Source organism: Crotalus tigris, unplaced genomic scaffold (assembly GCF_016545835.1).
Source record: "Crotalus tigris isolate CLP2741 ecotype Arizona unplaced genomic scaffold, ASM1654583v1 scf7180000023598.3388751, whole genome shotgun sequence".
In the NCBI taxonomy this organism is placed as follows: Eukaryota; Metazoa; Chordata; class Lepidosauria; order Squamata; family Viperidae; genus Crotalus; species Crotalus tigris.
In genome coordinates, this window is record NW_024100068.1 from 2348535 (window position 1) to 2371127 (window position 22593).

At 35.4% G+C, this 22593-nt stretch overlaps 2 protein-coding genes across 10 annotated transcripts in view; one reads left to right on the plus strand and one right to left on the minus strand.

Annotated features, from left to right (window-relative positions):
- The window catches only part of CCDC175 (coiled-coil domain containing 175), a 38018-nt gene extending 24429 nt beyond the window's left edge, over nt 1–13589 (plus strand). For 5 of the 6 annotated variants that reach the window (XM_039319463.1, XM_039319462.1, XM_039319459.1 and 2 more), the window contains 8 exons: nt 1191–1322; nt 2852–2990; nt 4487–4566; nt 7488–7640; nt 8720–8822; nt 10166–10209; nt 11331–11495; nt 13462–13589. In XM_039319463.1, coding sequence (XP_039175397.1) covers nt 1191–1322; nt 2852–2990; nt 4487–4566; nt 7488–7640; nt 8720–8822; nt 10166–10209; nt 11331–11495; nt 13462–13488 — 843 coding nt within the window. In that variant the 3' untranslated portion in view covers nt 13489–13589. The remainder of the gene's footprint in view (nt 1–1190; nt 1323–2851; nt 2991–4486; nt 4567–7487; nt 7641–8719; nt 8823–10165; nt 10210–11330; nt 11496–13461) is intronic. The other variant, XM_039319461.1, reaches the window with a different exon arrangement.
- On the minus strand, nt 1051–22189 carry LOC120297163 (JNK1/MAPK8 associated membrane protein). 4 transcript variants are annotated; one of them, XR_005553707.1, is made up of 9 exons: nt 22043–22187; nt 20539–20627; nt 20171–20325; nt 18660–18866; nt 15557–15738; nt 14717–14793; nt 13883–14122; nt 2809–2844; nt 1051–1253 (listed from the first exon to the last, which is right to left on the minus strand). XR_005553707.1 is itself a non-coding variant. In XM_039319468.1 (8 exons), exons 1-7 carry the CDS (start codon nt 22044–22046, stop codon nt 13904–13906), a joined length of 933 nt encoding a protein of 310 aa, XP_039175402.1. In that variant the 5' UTR covers nt 22047–22186; the 3' UTR covers nt 1051–1253; nt 13883–13903. The 4 variants fall into 4 exon arrangements, 3 of the variants coding, with proteins under 3 accessions (XP_039175402.1, XP_039175403.1, XP_039175404.1); XM_039319468.1 differs by lacking the exon at nt 2809–2844 and having other exon boundaries at nt 22043–22186; XM_039319469.1 differs by lacking the exons at nt 1051–1253; nt 2809–2844 and adding an exon at nt 13038–13197.
- Nucleotides 22190–22593: the final 404 nt, after the last annotated feature.

The window sequence follows — 22593 nt, forward strand, 5'->3', positions numbered from 1 at the left end:
AGCTGTATCCCCCTCTGCACTTTTTCTGTAATGCTAGTTTGCAGCATTTGGGTGTTTGATTTCTGACATAAATTAACAAAACTAAAGTTTGATTTAGAGTTGTCTGCAACTGCATGCAGGCGTCGCCTCATACCTATGTCATGTGTCTGATTAACGAAATGCTTCAAAGAGCCTTCAGACATTTTTTTAACCTAAAAAGCCTTTATTAGTGTTACAGAGATGTCAGCACGGCATGGTGGAATGCTAAAATCTGAATTTCCCTTCCTTTGCACATAACATTCCAGGCATTTTCCCTCCCGTATTTTGGGGTCATGATTCACTTCTTCCAATTAACTTGGGGGGCAAAATTTACTTCAGTTTCTTTTTCCCTGGCTTTCCTTATATTCTCCTCCCCTTTCACTGTCACCTGATTTAACTCTAAAAATACCAGACAGTTCTGCATATATTGTCAAAGCAAGAATATTCAATATTAGCAGCGTTGACAACCTACACTACGAAGGAGTTGATGAGTAAGTGTAGGTTGCAGATGGCTGCAGATGGCTGATGCGCACACTTCCCAAATCCCAAAATGCAGAGATGCATGTCCTGTGTGCTGATTGGTTGATCCAATTTCCTGTTCTGTGTTTTGCTATTTGAGTGTCCCCTAGCCAGAATGTTACATTTGCAGAAACATAAATGGAACACTTATTGAAACCTTCCCTGAATGACAAACATATATGTCCCTTGGCGTGCAGTGTTGGAGAAGTTTGCTCGATCCTTAAGTTGAATGAAAATAGTTTAGGGAATGAAGAGACAAAATTATCTTTCATTTGAATCAAAGAAGAGGCCTGCTTTCTCAGGAATAACCATATGAGAAGTAGGCATTGCTCTCCTTCTGAAGCCTGTCTTCATTTCAAATTGTCTACCAGGCTTCTGAATATGCCTGAACAAAAACTTAATGCCAGGATAGCACAAATAGGTATTTAGTAAAATAAGTTGGTACATTAGAACTAGAGTATATTTTCTCCCAAGTTTTGATCATTGAAATGAAAACTGCAACACAGAACAGAATTAATAGCAGATTTTTTTATTAAATATTGTTTCCATAAATGCCAGACTGAAATGAAATCTCAACATCTGCACATTCGTATAGACTTGCAAATTATTAGAAGAGATTTATGTTTCTTCTTTCTCATATTTCCTTCAAATAGAATGAACGTCTCAATAAAGACATAAAGAAGTATACTGAGCGTCTGAAACATCTCACTTCCAAACTGCAAAAAAAAGAAGCCTATTATAAGAAACATGATGCTGAATTAACAACAGAAATTGAAAAAATTGAGGCAAGTGATTTGTATTTTAATACATTTTTGCAGCTGTCTTATATTATGAAATAAATTTGACTATAAATACATAAGTAGCCAGCCCATTTAGAATCAAAAGGGAATAGAAATAGTTTTTTGAAAAATCAGAGTGGTGGGAGAATGCACTTGTGAATCAAGAGCTTGCATTGGTTAGGGTTGGAGTGGTTTGAATTGTTTGCTATGGGCTGCTAGGATAAGAAGAATTCAGTTTTTTGAAGCTTTTTGATGTGAGACTTCCTTTAGATAGAAGCTTTAAAGTAAAAGCCATGCATTTCTTGAATACCAAGTTCACCCTAAATTCAAAATGACTGGAGAGAGAACTAGAGAAAAAAAGGTATAAAGAACTACTAAAGTTAGGTCAGAATAACATATAGATAATAGCTGTAATTTATTTTATTCAGATATAAGCACAAATCGTACAACTGGATTTTAAGTGACTTCCATTTTTTTCTGTTTCATTTCAATTCCAGATTATTCCTCTAACATATAAGTCAGAAACAAATGCTTGTTTTCTATTTCAATTCCTAGCATACCAGTCAAGCATAATAACTGACTCAGATTTGCAGCTAACGTGGAATGGAATGGAGAGACAATGGAGTCAGTGATAAAAAAAATCAAATTGGTGTTAAAATGGCAGGAGAAATTTGATTGGTCATGTAAGAGATTTTTAGAAGACAAGGATTTGCTTGTGGATAGGGGAATATTAAACCTGATGACAGGTGGGGAAGTTACAGGGCTTCTAGGTGGAGAAGTAAAGAAGTGGCTTGTTGGGTTTGTATCCAAGACATCTTCTGGAAGAAGATACAGCTATGAAATCTAAGTAATCTTATTGAGCATCCCAAGATTCTGAATTTAGCACTGTTCTGTAGGCTGGAATTAACCTCACAGATGATTGCATTGCACACCAATAGGCTTCCAAATGCACTTCAAGTGCTGGTTATCAATTACATCATAGGTTATCTGAGGGACTGCCTGTTTCCTATGGTCTCTGCCTGTCTAGTAAAACCAAATCAAAATTGGTGGATGTTTTTTGGTCTTGTTTTCATGTTTTAAATCATTCGTAAACTGCTCAGAGTGCTGGGAGTCGACATATACATTTAATAAATAATAATAATAGAATTGATGTGTGTTGGATTTCCTCGAAGGCATGCCTTTTCTGTTGTGATGCCTACCCTTAGAAACAATGTCGCCAGAAATCTGTGTATCCTATCCCGATGATGTTCCACAAATCTTCAAAAACTTGGTCATGCTCCCTTTAGGATAAACTGTATGGGTGGTTGGTTATTGTGTTATTGTCCAGATGCCTAAGTACTTTTATTGTTGTCCTACTTCAAGCATAAGCCACCCAGTTATTCTGCTGTTGAGTGGTTTCTAAATCAGTCAATCAGATGATAGACAGACAGAGTAAACTTTAATCAATTTTGTTATAGTATCATGTTAGAATACTAGGATGCTCATTACATACCACTTTATGTATACATTCTTCATTACATTTTCTTTCCTAAAAGGAAGAATACAACTCTAAAACAAAACGTATGGAAGAAATGGAAGAAAAACTACAAAAGAATGTTCCTCTCGCTGATGAATTGCAAAAAGAATTAGAAGAAATAAGCACCAATTACACAAAACAAAAGGAAATGTATAATGGTATATACATGGACTGTAGGAAGTCTTCCTGTGTAATTCATCAGAGTGCAAAAAAGTGCAAAAAAAGAAAATAATCCAACTTTAAAGTAGTTGTTTTCTTCTAACTGTTAATCGTACTTTCCTGAGTGTTGGAGTTGCCATCTCTTGATGATAAACCTAAGATTTTGCATAGTGGACAAGTTTGTTTTAAGAGTTGTAATTTTATTTTTTTACGGCACATTAGGTTTTATTGAGTATTTTATTTAGATTATATCAGGGAGAAAAATCATACTATAGACCCATGCCAGTCCTAGCTGGTCAGGGCTTCTCAGGAAGTGATCAGCCACTTCTGTAAGATTATGCTACTATGACCTAATCATAAAAACAGTATTAGCTTGTGTGTCTTTGGTACCAAGTTTCATCTACATTAGATGGCTGACCTTGCAGGTCTGAATTCACTTTGGCACTCTCTTTTTCTTCATAAGAACTATGGGGAGTCAGGTCCCAGATATTTTTGCTAATTACATATTTGTTCTAGTCTCAAGATTTATTTAACCTGATTATTGTATTGTTATAGCTCTTTTTCCTGTTCCTCAAATTTCTTGTTTGTGCCCATTACATTATGGGACTGTCTTTCTTTGATTTCTTTTAACTGATAAGTTATGGAAGAATTGTTGTGGTCTAGGTCCCAGCTTTAAACCACTGTTATCTTGTAGGATCTGACAGGCATGTCTTGTGTGCCTGCCCTATAGAACTGTCTTCCCTGAGATCCATATGGCTCCATCCTTGTTGAACTTGTAAAGCCTAACCTGTCTTCAGGCCCAGAGAGACAAGGAAGGGCTTGTTACCTGATAGCTATCAAGTACAAAATGTGTCTATGTTGTTATCCCCTGATGCTCATCATATATTCTATGGAAGATTATTTGATTTTGGTGGCATTTTACTTGCGATTTTAAGCCTATTATATGTTACTTAGAGACATTTTGTGATGGAGCTGACGTTCAAGTCAACAAATAAATAAATACGAACCCAAATATTAAGGACATCAAAATGCATTTTCTGAATGCTCCCTTTCTGAAACAAGTTGGGTAGTTTCCAGTGAGAAGACTTTGGTTGTGTCTGAGGTCTGTTTACTTTTATTAGGTGCCAAATGAAAATCTGTCCTCCTTCCCTTTTAATAGAATTTATAACATATTTAGAATTTGTGAGGTTTGTGATAGTGCTAAATGAGATAGCTACTTTAAAAAGTGGCTGTATTTCCATGTTTTTACTACATTTATTTTAGATTTTGCAGCAAGTTCTATATTTAGGTTAGATATTGTGGGCATGAGTTTAGTAGGTTGGCCAATAATTTTCACTAATAAGTAATTTATAGGTATCCTAATTAATTTCCTTCCCTCTTATAGGTATCCTAATTAATTTCCTTCCCTCTTGTGGGTTATTTCCTGAACCCCTCTAACAAGCTGTGTTACTGTAGCTTATATGAATTTAACTTTTTCTCCTCTGCTTATTTATAGAATTACGAGATGAAGAAAGCGCACTTAAAGCAGGCATAGAGCAATCATTAAGGGAAATTACGAGACTTGAAAGACAAAAGGTAAGCAGGCATAATTTGTGCTTCTTCTTCTCAATAAGCATAAGTGTACTTAGTATTTATTTACCTCCTTTGGGATTATATTACATAAATCACTTCTTCTCATATTCTAACCTTCATCTAAATTCTAAAATCATTAAATATTTTGTTCAGGATCAGCAAACAATCCATAAAGGGTACTCAGAACTTTATAAAATTATTTATTTCAACCCTGATGAAATAGGTTAATTCTACATTCCTTTGTTTTGCTTCTAACAATCTTACCCTTTATTTCATTAAAATGCTACCCTTCACCCAAATTTTCTTTCTCTCATCTCAGAATTTTTTTATGTCTTTAACAAACCTCTTTTGCAAATAGAATAATCGCTCATTATCCATTACCTCTTGGATTATTATTTGTATTTCCACTTTAGCTTTCATATCTGTCTTATAGTCTACAACTTCTACTTTATTTTCTGATATTTCTGAATAGGTTAGCATTTGTCAGTCATCCTGTCAGCCTATACATTTTTTCAACTTATTCTCCTTCATGCTTCTCTAACTTTTTTTTGAATAATGCATTTGTATAAGCAGATATTGTTGCTATCAATGTAACTGTGAGCTTCTTTCTCATTTCTTCATAAATCCTTTGAAGTGACTGCAATGTAGTATGACAGTTATTTTTGTAAATGTCATTGCTGATCATCAAATTCAAAAACAGAAAACAGACTTTTCTTTCCCTCCCCCTTTCTGGGGTCTTTAGTCCCCACTAATGTCTCATTTCTGTATCATGTAGTCTGTCTCAAATTTTTTTTTTGCTGTTTTTTTAAAAAAAGCCTATTATCTCTTTCATGAAAGACTATACAATTGTTGTTCACACAAAGTTAGTTTTGTGTTAATTATTGCAAAAGTCTTATAGCAAAAGTCACAATATTTCAAACATTAAATATTTCCAATTTGTCTGGTCCCTTAGTTCATTTCAAACTTCAATCTTAAATTGTTAATTAATTTTTCCCTTCTTTTGGGAATGAAGGATCATTCACCTGATAGTTTTTCACATTACTGCTTGGAAAATCTTTTTGAACTTTAAATGTTATATTCAAAACATAACAAAGTGAAGCTTGACAAATACAGGGTTCATACTCTCTGCATTGTGGTTTTCCTTGACTCCTGGAATTCAAACCCATAAATTGACTGCTGTCCTATGGTCTCTTCATAAAGAGCAGCCATGTGGACCACAAGTGGGCAATTTCTTATCCTCTCTTTATTCAGAAAGACTCCACTGGAACAGATTTGTCATTGTTCTTGGCCACAGTGTTGTTTGTCATTGTTCTTGGCCACATTTTACCTTGCCAGTCTGTCACTTGGAAGTTGGCTCCATTTACACTTTTTGAAAAACAAGGGGAGCCCAGAAGGTAGAATAATGATGCAAATTATGTGAGACTGTTCTCCCTTTTATTGCATGTGTGGTTTCTTTACGTTAAATCTACTGTAGAACTTCCACAATTTTTTATGCCTCCAAAAGATTAGAAATTTTGCCTCAAATTTTCAACAATAGTGGGTCAATAACAGTTCTGAGAGACTCCAAATAGGCCTCAGGGCATATGTGTAGACAGAACACATTCTCTCTAGCCGCCTGCCCCCAGATAAAATAGGGATTAACATAAGACAAACAACCAGGCAGAAAACCAAGGAGAAAACCATATTCCCATCAAAACTGGCAGGGCAGTTATTACCAGGTTTAAGTAATGAAATGTCTGCAAAAAGTTCAGAGAGCACCAAGGATTCTATAACTAAGTTTAATTCAAGGTAGCATCCATTCTGTAAACCAGCTTTGCTGGTTGCAAGCTACAGCTGGGCAAATTATTGGAGAGGATATTCACCCTTATACTCTATAATTTGCTATTACCGGTAAGTGTGTTGATTGAAAAAATGACACTGATCAGTACTGGGAAATTGTATCAATGGTGATTAAAACTAAGTACTGTGTTAATTGTTACATTAATCAAGGATATGGTAGTGCAACGGGTTAAAGATGTTGTCGGTACTCCGGCGCTTTGAGCCCATGGCACCGTGTGATGGAGTGAGGCCACATCATTTGCCCCTAGCTCTTGCCCACCTAGCAATTTGAAATCATGTAAAAATCTAAGTAGATAAATAGGTGGGACTTCCCACTCGGGTGGGAAAACTAGCAGCATTCCAAGTGGAAGCAGGAGCTGGCGCCAAACCTGCCTAGATGTGAGATGAGGTCAGCAGAAGAAAGCCCGAATGAACTGACATCTCCCAAATGCTGCTAATCAGCTGGTATGAAGCTAGTTTACCGCCTATGATGCACTGTGGATAGTGCACATGTGTGAACAAATGAACTAGTAATCTTAGGCTGCCCAAACTATTCTGTGGTAAAAAGCATTGTCGACTTCCCTAGCTATGTACACTGTATGCTAATTTTTTTTTACATTAATCAATTAATTATTTAGATTAATTCATAATTCAGGTAATTAGTGATTCAGGAAAAGAATTACAAGCATGAATGTAATGCTCTGACTTGTCAAGACTTCTTGAATGCAATAGTTACAAAAACATACAATAATACTAAATTTGCTGCTGATATTACCTTTCTTTTCAGTGGATATTTTATTGTTATTGTTTTTTTATTGTTATTGTTTGTTTTATTCTTCAGTATTCTAATTTGGTGTGCTTTCTTGCTTTGAAAATGAAGTTTCCAGAAAAAAAAAATCACCCAGTAATGTTTCAATTTTTTCTTCTTTCTCCCAAGCAATCATCAGTCAGCAAGACTTTTTAAAAGATTTATGATCCAAATATTTTTGTAAATATTATGAAACCTTAGGGCCAGAATTTGTCCAACTTTTGTTCTTGGCAATCTTTCCTTTGTATCATGTTCCTAAGATTATAACTACATAAGATGCATCAATATTTGCTAACAGATAACTGCAAAGACTGAACTCAAGAGGAGCAGAGAGATAGCATTTGAGCAACTGACAAGTTCTACATTTTCTGTTAAGTTTATTGAGAGAGACAACTATGAAATAGATAGAATGATCTTCATTTTGAAGGGAGAGAATGCCCGGTTAAGAGCTGTGAGTATTTTGAGAAAGGAATACTTTTGCATAGCAATCTGACAAGACTTTACACTGGCAATTCTGGAAAGGCAGACAGCAGGAAGACATGGTAAAAATGCCATTTTGTACCCATTGCTACCTTTCAGTGGTTTGGATTATGTAAGAAAAAATTGTATTTTGCATGGGGTTGCCAAACTAGAAATATTGGCTAAAATGATATTATGGTTTATTTGTGTTATGACACCAGATAATCTGTGTTCTTTTTCCAAGTAAATTAATTCTACAATATATGAGTTTTTAAAATGTCAGGTGATCTTCCAGCAGTCATTTTGATGATCAAATGATGTTGTTTTAAGAAATTGTATGTATTATTAAACTTATATGCCACTCATCTACAATTGGGTGGCATATAAATTTAATAATAATAAAATTATAGCTTTAAGAACAGATGTTAGATTTGTTGGTAGCAGCACCCAGCTAGTTTTGGTTGGTCACAGAAAAGCTAAAAAAAAAAAAAAAAAAAAGCTTGGCTTCATTAGAGAATTAGATTAGACTGGAAAGTCAGAAAAAACAATTGGAAGAAGGCAATGGCAAGTCACCTCTAGATTAGTTCCAAGAAAACATAGCCAGTGCGGGTAGTTGCCAATAATTGAGTTTGGGTTGAGATTTTTTAAATCTGATTTGCTTGCTTGCTTGCTTGCTTTCTTCAACCATCCCTAATTCTTATTCACTACACAACACATATTTTTAAATTTGAAGTTGCAGGATAGATTGTCAGTTTTGTAATTTATAAAAGCTAATATAGTGAAATCTCCAGCTAGAATGGGGGGGAGGAGTGAAGAGACTGGCAAGCTTAGAGACCTGGCATAGCAGGAAACAACACAGACCTGACCAGAATCCTTGAAACTTTTATCTGACTGTTCCGAAGAGAACGCAGTCAGTCTGGCAAGTTTAATGTCAGGTGTAAGGAACCAGAGCAGAACTGTGATCAGAATAGATTCTTTACGGTTGCTTGCCTATTTACAAGAATCTTGCCAGGCTGACTGCATTAATAGCTTCTACACGAATGTTTTATTTCTTTGGCTGTATCCTTAAAGGGCATTGCATATCTCAAAGAAGATATCTCCACAATAGATGAGGAGGCAAAGATCTATCAGTCAAAGAGGCAACAAATCCAGAGTGGTAAAAAAGTTCTTTATGGTAAGTGTTATTTAGCAGGAATGTCTACTGTAGCGGAAATGAATAATTTTTTGTATGAAAATGAACTAAAACAATCCATAACAATAGAGACATATGTAGGGCTTTCTTCGTAAAATGCTAGGATATGGTTTCATCACTATTTTTCCTAAATTTAATAGAAGTTCAGCTCCTATACCCATAGAACTTTAGCCCAAAGGGAAATGGACACACTGCATACATGACCGGCATACATGACCGGTGGCAGATGATTGCCAGTGCTGTGGCATCCCCTTTTCTGAGATATGATGGTTCCTTAATGGATATCTTGCATTAACATAAAGAAATTGTGGAAAGTAGTGTTCCACAGAAGAGATTTAATGAACAAATACAGGGTCTATATACACATATGCAATTGTTGGGAAAGTTTCCAATTAAAAATCTAAGGAAAAGTTTCATTATTAAGAGCCAAACAAGAATATTTGATCCTGGACAGATCAGAGATAATGATTGGGGTGATTTGTGGTAAATAAGAAAACATTGTAGACTTTCTACAAGTAAATTACAATAACAGACTGTTACATAAGACTATGAACTTTAACTTTGTTGTTGTTTAACCTATTAACTATTTTTCTTTCATACATACATATATATATATATATATATATATATATATATATATATATATATATATATATATATATATATATAATATAAGACAGGTCAAGTGGATTGTAGAAACTTATAAATTTTGGACTTGCTTTGCAAAGGGGAAGCTATTATTGCTACAATAGATTTGTCAGTGTTCAACTAGGGGAGATATTAGGGTTTTATTTTTTGTCCTTCATATTTTTAATGTTTTGTCTAGTTTTGTCTCTGTTAAATTGTTTTTTTCTTTTGGATTTTGCATTTTAATCTTTTGAATAAAGTAAAAAACTTTAAAAACAAAATTACTTTTATTATCATGGCTGTTAAATAGTTGTTTTCAAATAGTATTTAATTTGAATACCATTATGGAATCTTAAGAAAAAAAGACATCACTGAGAAGTTTTTCCCTGCAGGAAGGAGTGAAGGTGTTAAAAAGGAACTGAAGTTAAGGTTCCTTATGGTGCCTTCAGTCTCTCAGAACAACCCTGTCTTCAACTGTGCTTTAAGTAATTAGATGTCTGCCTATAGACTCTGGTATCATTTACAAAACATGGCTTAAGTTAATTAGCATTTTAAAAAATCTGGATGTCCTATATGTTTAATAAATGCGGTTTAAAATATCATTTAATATATTACTGCATATTTAAATGTGTTATTTACTTCTTTTAAAATATATATTGTCATCTATTTTCATTTATACTATAAAATTCTTGTTTTAGAATTGTTTGTCAAGAAGTGGATAAAGGATGAACATCTACAAAAGGTATATTGTGATATTACCTGGAAGCTGTGAGGGTTTGGATGGGGGATAATTTATGGTTAACAGACTTTGTTTAATGTCTGACTTTATAGATGGCAATCAGGAGGATGTGATATAAAATCCCAGTTAGATTAAAATGCACAAGCCCATTTCTGTGGTACTACATGTATTTAGTATCAAGGATGGAAAACAATTTATATTAAAAAAAGAAAAAAAATAAGAACCATAGTTCCCTTCAAATGTGATGTGATGTGATGTGATTAAAAATAAACACCTGGCTGATGATAACCAGCATAAACTAAGGCTAAAATACCATTTGAATGGGGGGAAAAACAGTAAAATTTAATTCTGCCAATTTGGTAGCCTGTGATGACTCGGCGGTTAAAGACGCAGAGCTTGTCAGCTGAAAAGCTGACAGTCCAGGTTCAAGACCCGAGCGCTGTGGGATGGGGTGAGCTCCTGTTACTTGCCCCAGCTCCTGCTCACCTACCAGTTTGAAAGCATGCAAATGAGAGTAGATAAATAGGTACCACTTTGGTAGGAAGGTAACAGCTTTCTGTGCATCTTGATACATGGTCATGTTGCTCACATGACCGCAGAAGTGTCTTCAGACAACGCTGGCTCCCTTGGTTAAGAAACGAACATAAGCATTGCCCCCTAGAGACAGACATGACTGGAAAGAAAAAAACCTTTACCTATCTTGCTACATATTCTGTTACTCTTCATGATAGCAAGAAAAATAATGCCTTTTTTCTCCCCCTTGTGGCTTTGTTAAAACTTAAAGCACAGCTATTGTTTAAGAACAAGCCATTTTTGAGAGCTTCTTTCTCTTTTTAACAGCTTCAACTGATTAATCTAGTTAAATAGAAGGCTCTTTTAACTATCCTAAGACTTGGAATCTCATATCATTCTAAATTTAAGGAATCATTGTAGCTATACTTCTCCCACTATTTTTATATCAAACTTATTTACTTATTTATACAAACTTATTTATATCAAACTTATTTAAAATTCATGTTAAATATTTTAGAAGAATCCAAGCATGTTTTTAAAAAGTGAAGAAAATTCAGCTTTTCTCTTTGCAATAAAAAAAATATTTACTTATTGTTTTTATTTTATTGCAGATATTTTTTAAGTACCAGCATGAGCTCCTGATTATTCTGGAAGAATATGTCAGAAGAAATACAAAGAGAAATATTAAGCTTGACTATGTTCATGAAGGACTACAGCTAAACTATGAAGAGATGGATTCTCTGTTAAGAAGCAAATCTTTGCCAGATGCCGACAAAGTAAGCATTTTGGGGAAGTGCCAAATATTTGTTAAAAGTATGTGTTGGGAAAGCAAAAATTACCTTTTTTAAAATAGATTCTTCACAGCTTATATATGTCACAGAATACCAGAAAAAAAATGTCTTACTCTATCAAATTTGGAACAGTAGATGCTAGTTTCTTAGCACTATTTTTTTATTTGGGTGTTAGGACAAAATACCATATCCTTTATTAATACATTTAGAAAAGAACACAAAGTATGCAAGTTGGTTGCTACTAAATGTTTTAAAAAAAATCACCTATCCAATAAAATTCTATTTTTTCATCTCTAGAAGAAAAAAAAGTTAAAATCCTTATTAAGGATTAAGCTGTTTTCAACACAGTTTCTCTAATATAAACTCTGGAAATCCCAAGAACTGCATAAATGGTTGCTTTGTGCCTTTGCACAGTTTCTTCTGAGTCTGAAAGAATTTTAAAATGCAATCAAAAAGTATAATAGAATAAAAAAAGACCTCTTACTTATATGAAAAAGCTGAGTTCTATTTATAACTAGTTGCTCCAGCTATTGCAGTTCTTAAAGATAACGATGCCTTCAACTTCTGGCAATTTTATCTATGCAGTTTTCTGAACAGCATTGAGAAATCATTTGCCTGGGATTTTTTTAACTTCCTAGTTTACTCAATAGCTCTGAGATTTTCTGATGTCTTCCATCCAAATACTAATTAGTCAAACTCTGCTTAGCTTCCCCCCCACAATCAAAGGTACCCCTAAAAATCCTTACTTACATCTGCCTTAGAGCAATATATTTAACTTAAAGTCTGTACTAGATACTCAGTTGTATTTCTGAAATATGTATCTTAAAGTTTCTTACAGGAAGCCAATCATATTTTAAGCTATAAAGAGTTTATTTAAAAAGAAGGAAAAACAGATAAGAGACAAACTGCTTTAACCACTAGATAACCATTTAAAATCAGTAAATTATCATTTCCACATACATACCTAGAATCTGTGTGGACTTCCAAGATCTATTAATCTTTTTAAAAACATTTTTATAGCTGAAAACAATCTTAAAATGTTTGATTCAATGGTGGCGGACAATAGTCTCTTTCCTGTTTATTATATTTAATAGGGTTTTTTTTAAAAAAGAAATTTGAGTAAAACTGCTTGTGGATTTAAATATGAAAAGAATGTGCTGGCTGAGTCTTAGATGAAGGAGCCTGCAACCCATGATACATTTTTAAAGAAACAGCTTTTTCAAACAGATGCTTTATTTATTCTTTCATTTGTCAGATTTATAGGCTGTCCAAATTCAGAACTCTTAGCAGCTTCACAAAATTAAAAATACATTGTTACAAATAAAATAACACACTACATAATATAAAACATAACTGGCATATCTAGTTTTTGTTGTTAATTGCGAAGTCGTTTCCGACCCATCGCGACCCCATGGACAACGTTCCTCCAGGTTTTCCTGTCCTCTACCATTTTCTGGAGTCCATTTAAGTTCACACCTACTGCTTCAGTGACTCCATCCAGCCATCTCATTCTCTGTCGTCCCCTTCTTCTATTGCCCTCAATTTTTCCCAGCATTAGGCCCTTCTCCAGTGAGTCCTTCCTTCCCATTAGGTGGCCAAAGTATTTGAGTTTCAACTTCAGGATCTGGCCTTCTAAAGAGCAGTCAGGGTTGATAGTGGGAACCACATAAGCTATCTAGCCCCTGGCCTGGAGAAAAAAAAACTTTTAAAAAGATCACCTAAAAGGCAAGCATTTGTTTGCAATCCATAACTGAATTCTAATGTTCCTTTTTAAATGGAAATTCTGCCAAAGTGTTTGTCATAAAAGAGGGATGGATGTTTCATTGGCACTTCCAAATTTGAAATGTTTCACAATTTTTTTTAATGCAGAGCAAATGCTGCTGCTACATAATTTCTATCTCATATAAATGCTTGTTCAGATAAAAGTATTCTGTCAATTTTTTTTCTCTAGATCAAAACAGACTACAACACCTTATAAACTGAAGCTAGAAAACTGAATCTTTTATTCTTCTATGAATATACATTCAAAGATGTGAGAAAATACTGTGCTGTGAAATCAATAAATAATACTGTTTTCAAGTATGCTGTACAAATTATTCATACATAACAGACAAATGTAAAACATATATACAGGACAAGCCTAGAGACTTAACTGCTAAAATCAATGGGGTCCTTGGCTTCCACAGCTGATAAGATTCTTAAGGCATTACACACATTGTTTAGAAAATTTGCCTTCTAGTTGGTACAGAGTTGACCACTTTTGAGCCTCAAAAAAAGAAAAGCTTTACTTGAAAGTTGATCCACAACAAACTAACCAACTAAGGTAAGGACAGCTGGATCCAGGACGGCTGGATCTTGGATATGCTACTTACCCAGACTGTTATTAATGATAATTAACGTCCATTTGCTCCCTCAGATAATATCCTGGATGGCTCAGTGTATTTTGCAGTTAGCAAATAAAAAAGAGCTGGTGCAGGCACCAAGGCCAGCAAAGGCAAGTCCTGGTAAATGTTGCTCAGCTTGGAAATGGAGATAATTCCGTAGGCATGCAACAGCCAATGGCTAAACAGAACGATAAGCCTTTTCTTCCTGACAAGTAGATCTTTGAAAGTCTTGAAAATAGAAGATAAAATATTTCCATTAGTTTCTATTTTTATAGTAATCTACTTATATGTATAAATGGAATGTGAGATTCAGGAATTGTTTTGGAATATCTTTTTCATCCTGATAACAAACTGCATCTCAGCAATACTCCCAAAGCAATATCTTGATTCTGCAGGAAGCCAGGGTACAGGTATATAAACTGATCAATTAGAATCTCTAAAGGAGGAAAGTCAGCAAAAAGTTTTAACCTTTTATTCTTTTAGGAATTTTGATGGAAGATTATGTCTGAATGCACAATCTGACTTAGCATAGCGGGCTAAGAGATTACATTCTTGAAAACTTTTAAATTTTAAAGGCTTCTTTAAACTGTTTGCTCTAGTAGCAGATTTTTTCCTAGTCAATGCTGGCAGGGCGAGGTATCCAGCAGTTTCATGAAAATCCTGACAACTGGAGAAAAAGAGAATTTCTGTTCAATAGCTCCAGCAGATTCAATAATTCATTTCTTCTCAGATAGTGCCTATAGGATACTGAACCAATCACCTCCCAGAACTTCATAGTCTATTGACCGTTAATAATTTTGCTAGTTGCAGTGATTTACTTACCTCTACTTCAGAAGCAGATAGATAGACAACTAAGGTAACAAGAGATAGTACAATGATGATATATGGGAAAGCATAGTCTGGAAGGAAAAGAAAATGTGTTATACATACTTACATCATATTGGTTAAGCAGAACAGATAGATAAACAATTAGTTTTCAATAGCAATAGCACTTAGACTTATATACCACTTCACAGTCCTCACTCTAAGCGGTTTACAGAGTCAACCTATTGTCCCCAACAATTTGGGTCCTCATTTTACCGACCTCGGAAGGATGGAAGGCTGAGTTAACCTTGAGCCGGTGAGATTCGAACTGCCAAACTACTAGCAGCGAGCAGTCAGCAGAAGTAGCCTGCAGTACTGCGTTCTAACCACTGCGCCACCATGGCTCTTCAAAATACTACATTCAAGAGGAAATCCAGATTTAGTGAAACTGCCCTTAGTAAAAATATATCAGACATTATATTCTGTTATAGTCTAAGCAAGGCACTCAAACAAACAGTCCTCATGTGATGCATTGCATTCCTATCCTCTGATTTAAGAAGACAAGTTTTAATTTCTGTAAAAACTTTCTCCCTGTTTTTAGGATGCAGTGAAACTCAGAATCTACCTACCAGTAACAGATTTACATTCACATTTACTATACATTTTATGAGCGTCACCCGGTTTACATATTGTGGTAAATGTGTAAACATTCAATGATTTGTTTGGTTTAGATTTAATTTGTGGTGGAAACCCTGTGTGAACTCAAATCTATTTTTTTTTCTAAACAAGATGTTTATATCCTGCCACTTCCATCCTAGGCTGTGTGTTTCGTACAAGAGGGAATAGAAAACAACTTACAGAGCAAGCCACCTCCAACAGCCTGAAGCACAGTCAGAATTGGGAAGAAGTAAAGAGCTGCATAAATGCTCTTAAATCTATCTGACTTTCCCAGCCCACAAGCAATCTTCTTTACCAGCAGTGGACGAAGCATCATCATCAACACTAAACAGAATGCGTAGTATATGAATACAATGGTGTAGCTGAAAGAGAGGATTGTCAAAATTAGCACATTGTGACCTAAATTCCTAGAACTAACAGTTGCATAACAAAATCCCTGATAACTTCTTCTCAAATTGTGGCAAGAAGACAACCAGTCTGTCCTAAAAGCCCGCTACCACATTCCTTCCCTTTCAGGAGCTTTCTAGGTCTATCCTGTAGCATTATATCAATATTTTGCTTTCATACTAGAGGCCGGCTTGTGTCTATAGAGAAGAGAAATCAGAATTCATGATACAGTCACTTCTTGTCCCCTTGTATGAGAAAGGGATCTCTATTGTATTCCAACCTATTTGTTTTTTAACCCTATTCATTCACATTCCTTAACTGTCAAGCTTAACAGATGAGGATGGATGGCAATCCCCCCCCCCAATTTTTTTAGTTTATCGAAAGAAGGTTAAAATACAAAACACCAAAATATTTTTTAAAAACCAAAAGAAAAAAACACAACAAAAAAGACATTAACCAAGTGTCTTAGAAACTCCCCCCCCCCTCCAAAAAAAACATACACATAACATCCTCCCTAGTTGAATGCTGATTGGTGTAATACAGCAGTGTTAGTTTCCCACCCCTTGCAAAACAGGCAGAAAAATAATTAAAATGTTAAACTACTAAATCTACTTTAAAATTATTAGCCTGTCATCTGTAAACTATATGAATAACAAAGTAATTAACAGAAAAAATAATATAAAAGTAATAATTGTGAATAAGAGAAAGACAAAGTTGAAGTTCCAAAACCCTCTGTTAACAAGCTGTTATTGTAATCAACTTGTAGAAAATTTATCACAACTTCAATCACTAATTATCCTAAATATTAACCTTAATGGGTCCAGGATCAAATATCCAAGTTTGTTTCTTTATACTATCTCTTCTCAATTGCTGATTGATTGAACTGAATAGGTCCAGTCTCCAAAGCCAATCTATCTTCCCTCAAAAATCCAAATAAAATCATCCCTCAATTAGGTGCATTAAATCCATTTTCCATTCTCCATCAAACTGCCACTTGTCGACCCAGAGAGTTCTCTGCTACTATATAAAAGCACAATGTTAAGCTTCCAAGAGGTGTATGGAACCAGGTCTATAATTTCTGAATCTATATTTCTTCCTGGCCAACTTACAGCTGGAAAATCCCATTTCTTCTTGATGTTCTCCACCATCTGTATTATTTCCATATCTGTTTTTCTTCCCAATGAATCTGCTGCTTTAAAAACAAATTCTTTTTGTAGGCTTAAAAAAATGTAATGTCTGTTTTTTAAAATGTTTTGTGCAGAGTTTATAAGTTCATCAAGCCTTTTTGAAAAAAAAAATCAGCTAGGGATTGCACCTTGTTAGACAGAGTCTGTTTTCCTCCTTGGGTGTCAGCCTCCTCCTTCTCTCGCTGTAATCTCATCCATTGTTGGTTCAAAGAAGGGAGGCAGCAGGGAGGCAATGAAAAAGACAGGAAAGATATTTTCTGGCCATTTGATCAAAACGTTTTTTCAAGTTAATAAATACAAATCCAAAGTCATGTGTGCAGAAGGCAAAAATTAATGAGAGCAGTCAAATAAATCAAAAAAGGAAAACAAACAAGAAAATAGAAAGACTCCAACAGTGGTTGAAATAAATCAGCCTTCAGCCAATCAATTAGCATTTAAAAATAAAAAGCAAAAGTTCAGAAAATAAAAATTAAAAGTCTTGGCTTGCTTATGAAAAAGGAAGAAGTGTAAGAGGCCCTTGACTTTTCAGCTGTCCCCTTGCAAGGAGTTGCAATCTTCAAGATTCCCCCTCTTGGGTGGGTCCACAGCTGTCCAAAAGTCATCTGGGGTCTTTATATAATAATAATAATAATAATAATAATAATAATAATAATAATAATAATAATAATAAGTAGTAGTAGTAGTAGTAGTAGTAGTAGTAGTAGTAGTAGTAGTAGTAGTAGTAGTAGTAGTAGTGGGAAAGAACCTTGGAGATCATCGAGTCCAACCCCCTGCTCAGGCAGGAAACCCTACACCATTTCGGACAAATGGCTGTCCAGTCTCTTCTTAAAAACTTCAAGTGTTGGAACATTCACCACTTCTGGAGGCAGGTTGTTCCATTGGTTAATTGTTCTAACTGTCAGGAAGTTTCTCCTTAGTTCTAGGTTGCTTCTCTCCTTGATTAGTTTCCACCCATTGCTTCTTGTCCTGCCTTCAGGCGCTTTGGAAAATAGCTTGACTCCCTCTTCTTTGTGGCAACCCCTGAGATATTAGAACACTGCTATCATGTCCCCCCTTGTCCTTCTCTTCGTTAAACTAGACATACCCAATTCCAGCAGCCTTTCCTTATATGTTTTAGCCTCCAGTCCCCTAATCATCTTTGTTGCTCTTCTCTGTACTTTTTCTAGAGTCTCAGCATCTTTTTTGTATCATGGTGACCAAAACTGGATGCAGTATTCCAAGTGTGGCCTTACCAAGGCATTGTAAAGTGGTATTAATACTTCACGTGATCTTGATTCTATCCCTCTGTTAATGCAGCCCAGCACTGTGTTGGCTTCTTCTTAAATGCCTCCATCAAATTCAGGGGCAAGGTTGCAAAAAAAAAAACCCCAGCTCTGGCAGCAAAGACAGCAAATCATGGATAAGAGAAAGCTCTCACTCTACAACAGCCACTGGGGGAGAAGTCTCAAGGATGGGTGCCAATTTTATTAAACAAAAATACTACAACAAAAGATATGTAGTATATTGCTCATAATTACAGTTTTTTAAAACAAAAACAGCCTTATATTTGTTCCTCTGGCCACCAGCTATTACACTTACATACTTAACCCCAAAAAACTTGCTTCTGCTATAGACCATTAAAACTGAATTATTTTACATGTTACAATGAAAAGGTCTTGACTTTTGTTCAAAGTATCAGATCAGTATGGAGGTTACAAGTATACACTCACAGAGGATAGACAGCTTCGTGGGTACAGTGAATGGTGGTAACGTAATCAGGACTTGGATTGTAAAGCATGGTATACCAGTCAGAAAGCATCATCACTTTACATGAACGGATGTGCAGGGAGCCCATGGGGTCACTTACAAGCAGAGTAACAATTGCTGCCATGCTGCATTCAATTAAAGCAGTGATGTGCTGGAAAAGTGCACTGGAACTGTTGAGAAAAAATAAAATCAGTACTCAAAATAAAAGAGCTGAGTGCCATAAAACATTAATTCTCTTATCACTTTTAAAGAGTGTTGCAAAACCTTCAATATGACAGCAGGCAGAATCCAAGAGCTTATTCTTCATCTGAGGTGCCTTGACTTTCCAGATTTATTTGTTTTATCGTAGAGAATTTTGGAGAATGAGTTAACTTTTGAAAAATCTCTCAATATTTTTTTAAAAATCAGAGCTTTTAATGCCCAGAGATAGACAGAAGATTGATATGTTTTAAATAAACAAATGTGACCTTGCATCATATAAATACATGCATATAAAAATAACTACAGGTTATTACATCACAGCCATAAGTAATAACAGTTGTAAATCATCACCCACATGACCAGCCCGATTTTACAACCTTTTTTGCAGTGTTTAAGTAAATGCTGCGGTCGTTAAGCGAACCAATAGTTCCCTATGGGACCAAGTTTCCCGAAAACTGAAAATAAACCGTTGTTTTCAGCAAACCATTGTAAAACAAGGTCCATGACTATGGGATACTGCAAATGGCTGTAAATATGGGCTTGTTGCTGAGCACCAACAGATTTGGGGGGGGGGACAGCCGTTAAATCTTCACAACTGGGTGACAGACACCACCAAAGAGGTCCATTGTAATTTTGAATGGTCACTAAGTGACTGGTTATAAATCAAGGCCTGCCTATAGATTTGGGTAAGTTCATGGATTAAGATAATAGTACCAGCAGGTGGGAGAACAAGAGACACCTGGTCTGGGCTTGGAAACTAAGCTAAATTAGGCCAGGCTAGAATTTGTATGGGAACCTGTTAGGGATTCTCAGGATTGTAGGCTAGAGTGAAAAGTTGAAAAAAACCTGGAAAAAGCCAATTCATACTATTTCTGCACTGTTGCGGAAGTACTTGTGCAAACTACTTCAGAACTGTTGTCAAGAAAACTGCAACTAGCAGGTGAGCTGAACTAAAAATGTCTTTATATTTTTATTTCAGTATTGAATTTATAATTCAGGAGATGGTGGGATGTATTTATTAATTATTTAATTTATATGTCACCCATCTCACTGTCTAATCAACTCTGAGCAGTTTACATTATAATAAAAGTATAAATGTAAAAATGATTAAAATTAACAAGAATTAAATAGAGGCTAAAATCCAAGAGGACAAACGGTACAGATATGTATCTTTTTATAAATATCATTTTTATATATTTAGTTGAGAAGTTAGTGTATTTTAAAGTTAAATATTATTAAGCTAAAACCTTATTTTATTTTAATAAATATTTACCTCTTTTTCCCTGAATACCATTCAATGAAGAACCAATGCAGAATGAGAGGTAGCATTGCCATAAAGCCAAGATAAAGCCAATCATAGCGTTCTGGGGATCCCATACATTCGCGGCAAATTTTATAGGCATCACTTCTTTGTCCTCTGGGACATACCTGAAAGTTTTATCACAATCTATTTTATAAAGCCTTTACTTAACTTATTTAAAAATATTTGTCTAGTTTTCCTTTCTATTTGATTAATTACATAAAAACAATTCATGCAGACATTCAGCACATCCTTTTACCTAGTCATGTCCAATAACAGTTATAAAATGCAACACACCCTTGTTTTAAATATTCAGAAAAATTGCCAAAATTACAACTTACACCACAATCACCATGAATTTCAGTTCCATTTATAATTTCCACTGTTCTTCCACAATAAAGTCCAAGGCAGTCTGGCTGAATATCTACAACTTACACAAAAAAACAGTGTATAATTCTTGACTTTTATCTATAAAATCTCATCTGATTTTATGCAGTTTTTCCATATACCATTATCATTACTACATCGCCCCACATAAATTGCATTCATAGTGTTGGTCATTGCAAGGCTTTCATATACAATAATGGTTTTAGTAAATTAGAGAAAGCATAGACTAGGTTAACATATTTGGTTGATCCTGTGCTATATGCTGCATTATCTGCTAACAAGAACAATACAGTATTTGTAGATTTTGCCTAGAATGCAACAGGCTCAATCAAAGAACACAATTACCCCACACAAACTTCTATGAACACCCTGATCTCAGTTCCTAGGGGAAAATCCAGGTCTTCATAATCTTCCAGAAGGCAAATTGAGGTGGGGCTGTCTGTCTATATCTCAGAGGAAGATTGTTCCATAAGACAAGCAACAGAAAAAAAGAAGGCAAAGTTCCTATTGCCTATCAAATGACACTGCTTCACTGATAGGACCAGGAGTATGCCCATTCTGGTCTACCTAATGGGATAGACAGAAACCATCTGAAGGAGACAGTGTCACATGTAACTTGGCCTCATGAAGGGTGACAATCAGCCTTGAATTCAGCCAGAAATCTACTGGGAGCCAGTGCAATGAGATATATGGATCTTAAAATTGTTTCAAATAAAAGTTAGTAAACAACTGCACATTATACATGTAAATGAATGGCAAAAAAATAAATAGAAAAGTAGATGTATTTCTTATCATGGTGAAATGCTTATCAGTTTTAAAAAAGGAATAAAGATGTTTTAAGATGTGCAAATTTTGCAAAAAGCAGTGGGTAATATATGATGTTTAAAGAACAAAAAAGAATGCATGAAGCAGTGCTGGATGCAGTGGAAGCAAGGATGGTTTGCGAATATAGACTAGTATTGTGACATAGATTAATATTTATTTTCCTTAATTTCCTTAATAAGCCTTTTTGGCTTATTATTTCTTACCCTTTGTCTAGATTTTGCTTGATGTTGTAAAAAGAGAGTACCATGATGGAATCTATGCATTTTCTTATTTTATTACCTTGTCCTAAACTCACATAACGTTCGGGTATACATCTACTGATAATAGAATCCTATTCTAAAGATCAGAAAAAAGAAAAAAAATCTACAAGCAGCCCTGGAATAATGACAAAATTTGAGAGAGAGTTAGCAGCACCATAAAATTATGCAAAACATCGCTATATTAGCTGGTCGCGCAATCGACCCTTTTCTGTCAGGCGACCTTCTCCAGGGATATTGAAAGGATGCTCGGGATCCAACCCTGCCATCTTTCAACTGAGGAAGTAAGTGGCGTTCAAGCCTGGCCTGTGGGGCTACAGGCAACATTAACAATGGACACAACCAGAGCGAGACAGTCTCCGAAACTCAAACTCACCCATCTTACTCCAGTCCGGCCGCGACGGAAGTACGGCAAAGATTCGGGAGTTTGACAGTACTCAAATATCCAGCCAATCAGCTGCCGACCAGATGCCGCAATCCCTTGCCGATTCGATTGTCTGCTTGCCCTTAAGTAGGTGGGGAAGCCAAATCCACAAGTTGTTATTTGTGTTCCGCCTCCCAGGTCGTGTGACGATGTTCACTTCCTGCGCTGGAGGGAACTTAATCCTGGAGGACGGAAATGCCGATCCAAGATGCAGAATTCTTTTTGCCCGTAGAGCTAGAAATAATGAAGACGCACTCCCTTAAATATATGAAACATCTGAAAAATCAACCTCAGCCAATTTTCTCTTTATCCGTAAAAATTTACCCAACCAGCAGAGAACAGTAACCAAGCAGGAAAGGACTGGCTGGAACAATCTTTTGGGGATTCCAAGGCACATTTGCAATGGGTCGAAAGTCCAAAGAGAAGGATGTTATCTGCTCCTGCACCAGGAAACAGTGTGACAATACTGGCAACAGATCAAAGCCGCAATTGCACATCTGTCT

Excerpts from the sequence above, each read along its gene's own strand:
- LOC120297163 (XM_039319468.1), bottom strand. Across the intron at positions 20,326-20,538 it reads AAATTCATGGTGATTGTGGT|GTATGTCCCAGAGGACAAAG; the intron begins GTAAGTTGTAAT and ends TAAAACTTTCAG. Across the intron at positions 14,123-14,716 it reads TATCTGCTTCTGAAGTAGAG|ACTTTCAAAGATCTACTTGT; the intron begins GTAAGTAAATCA and ends TCTATTTTCAAG.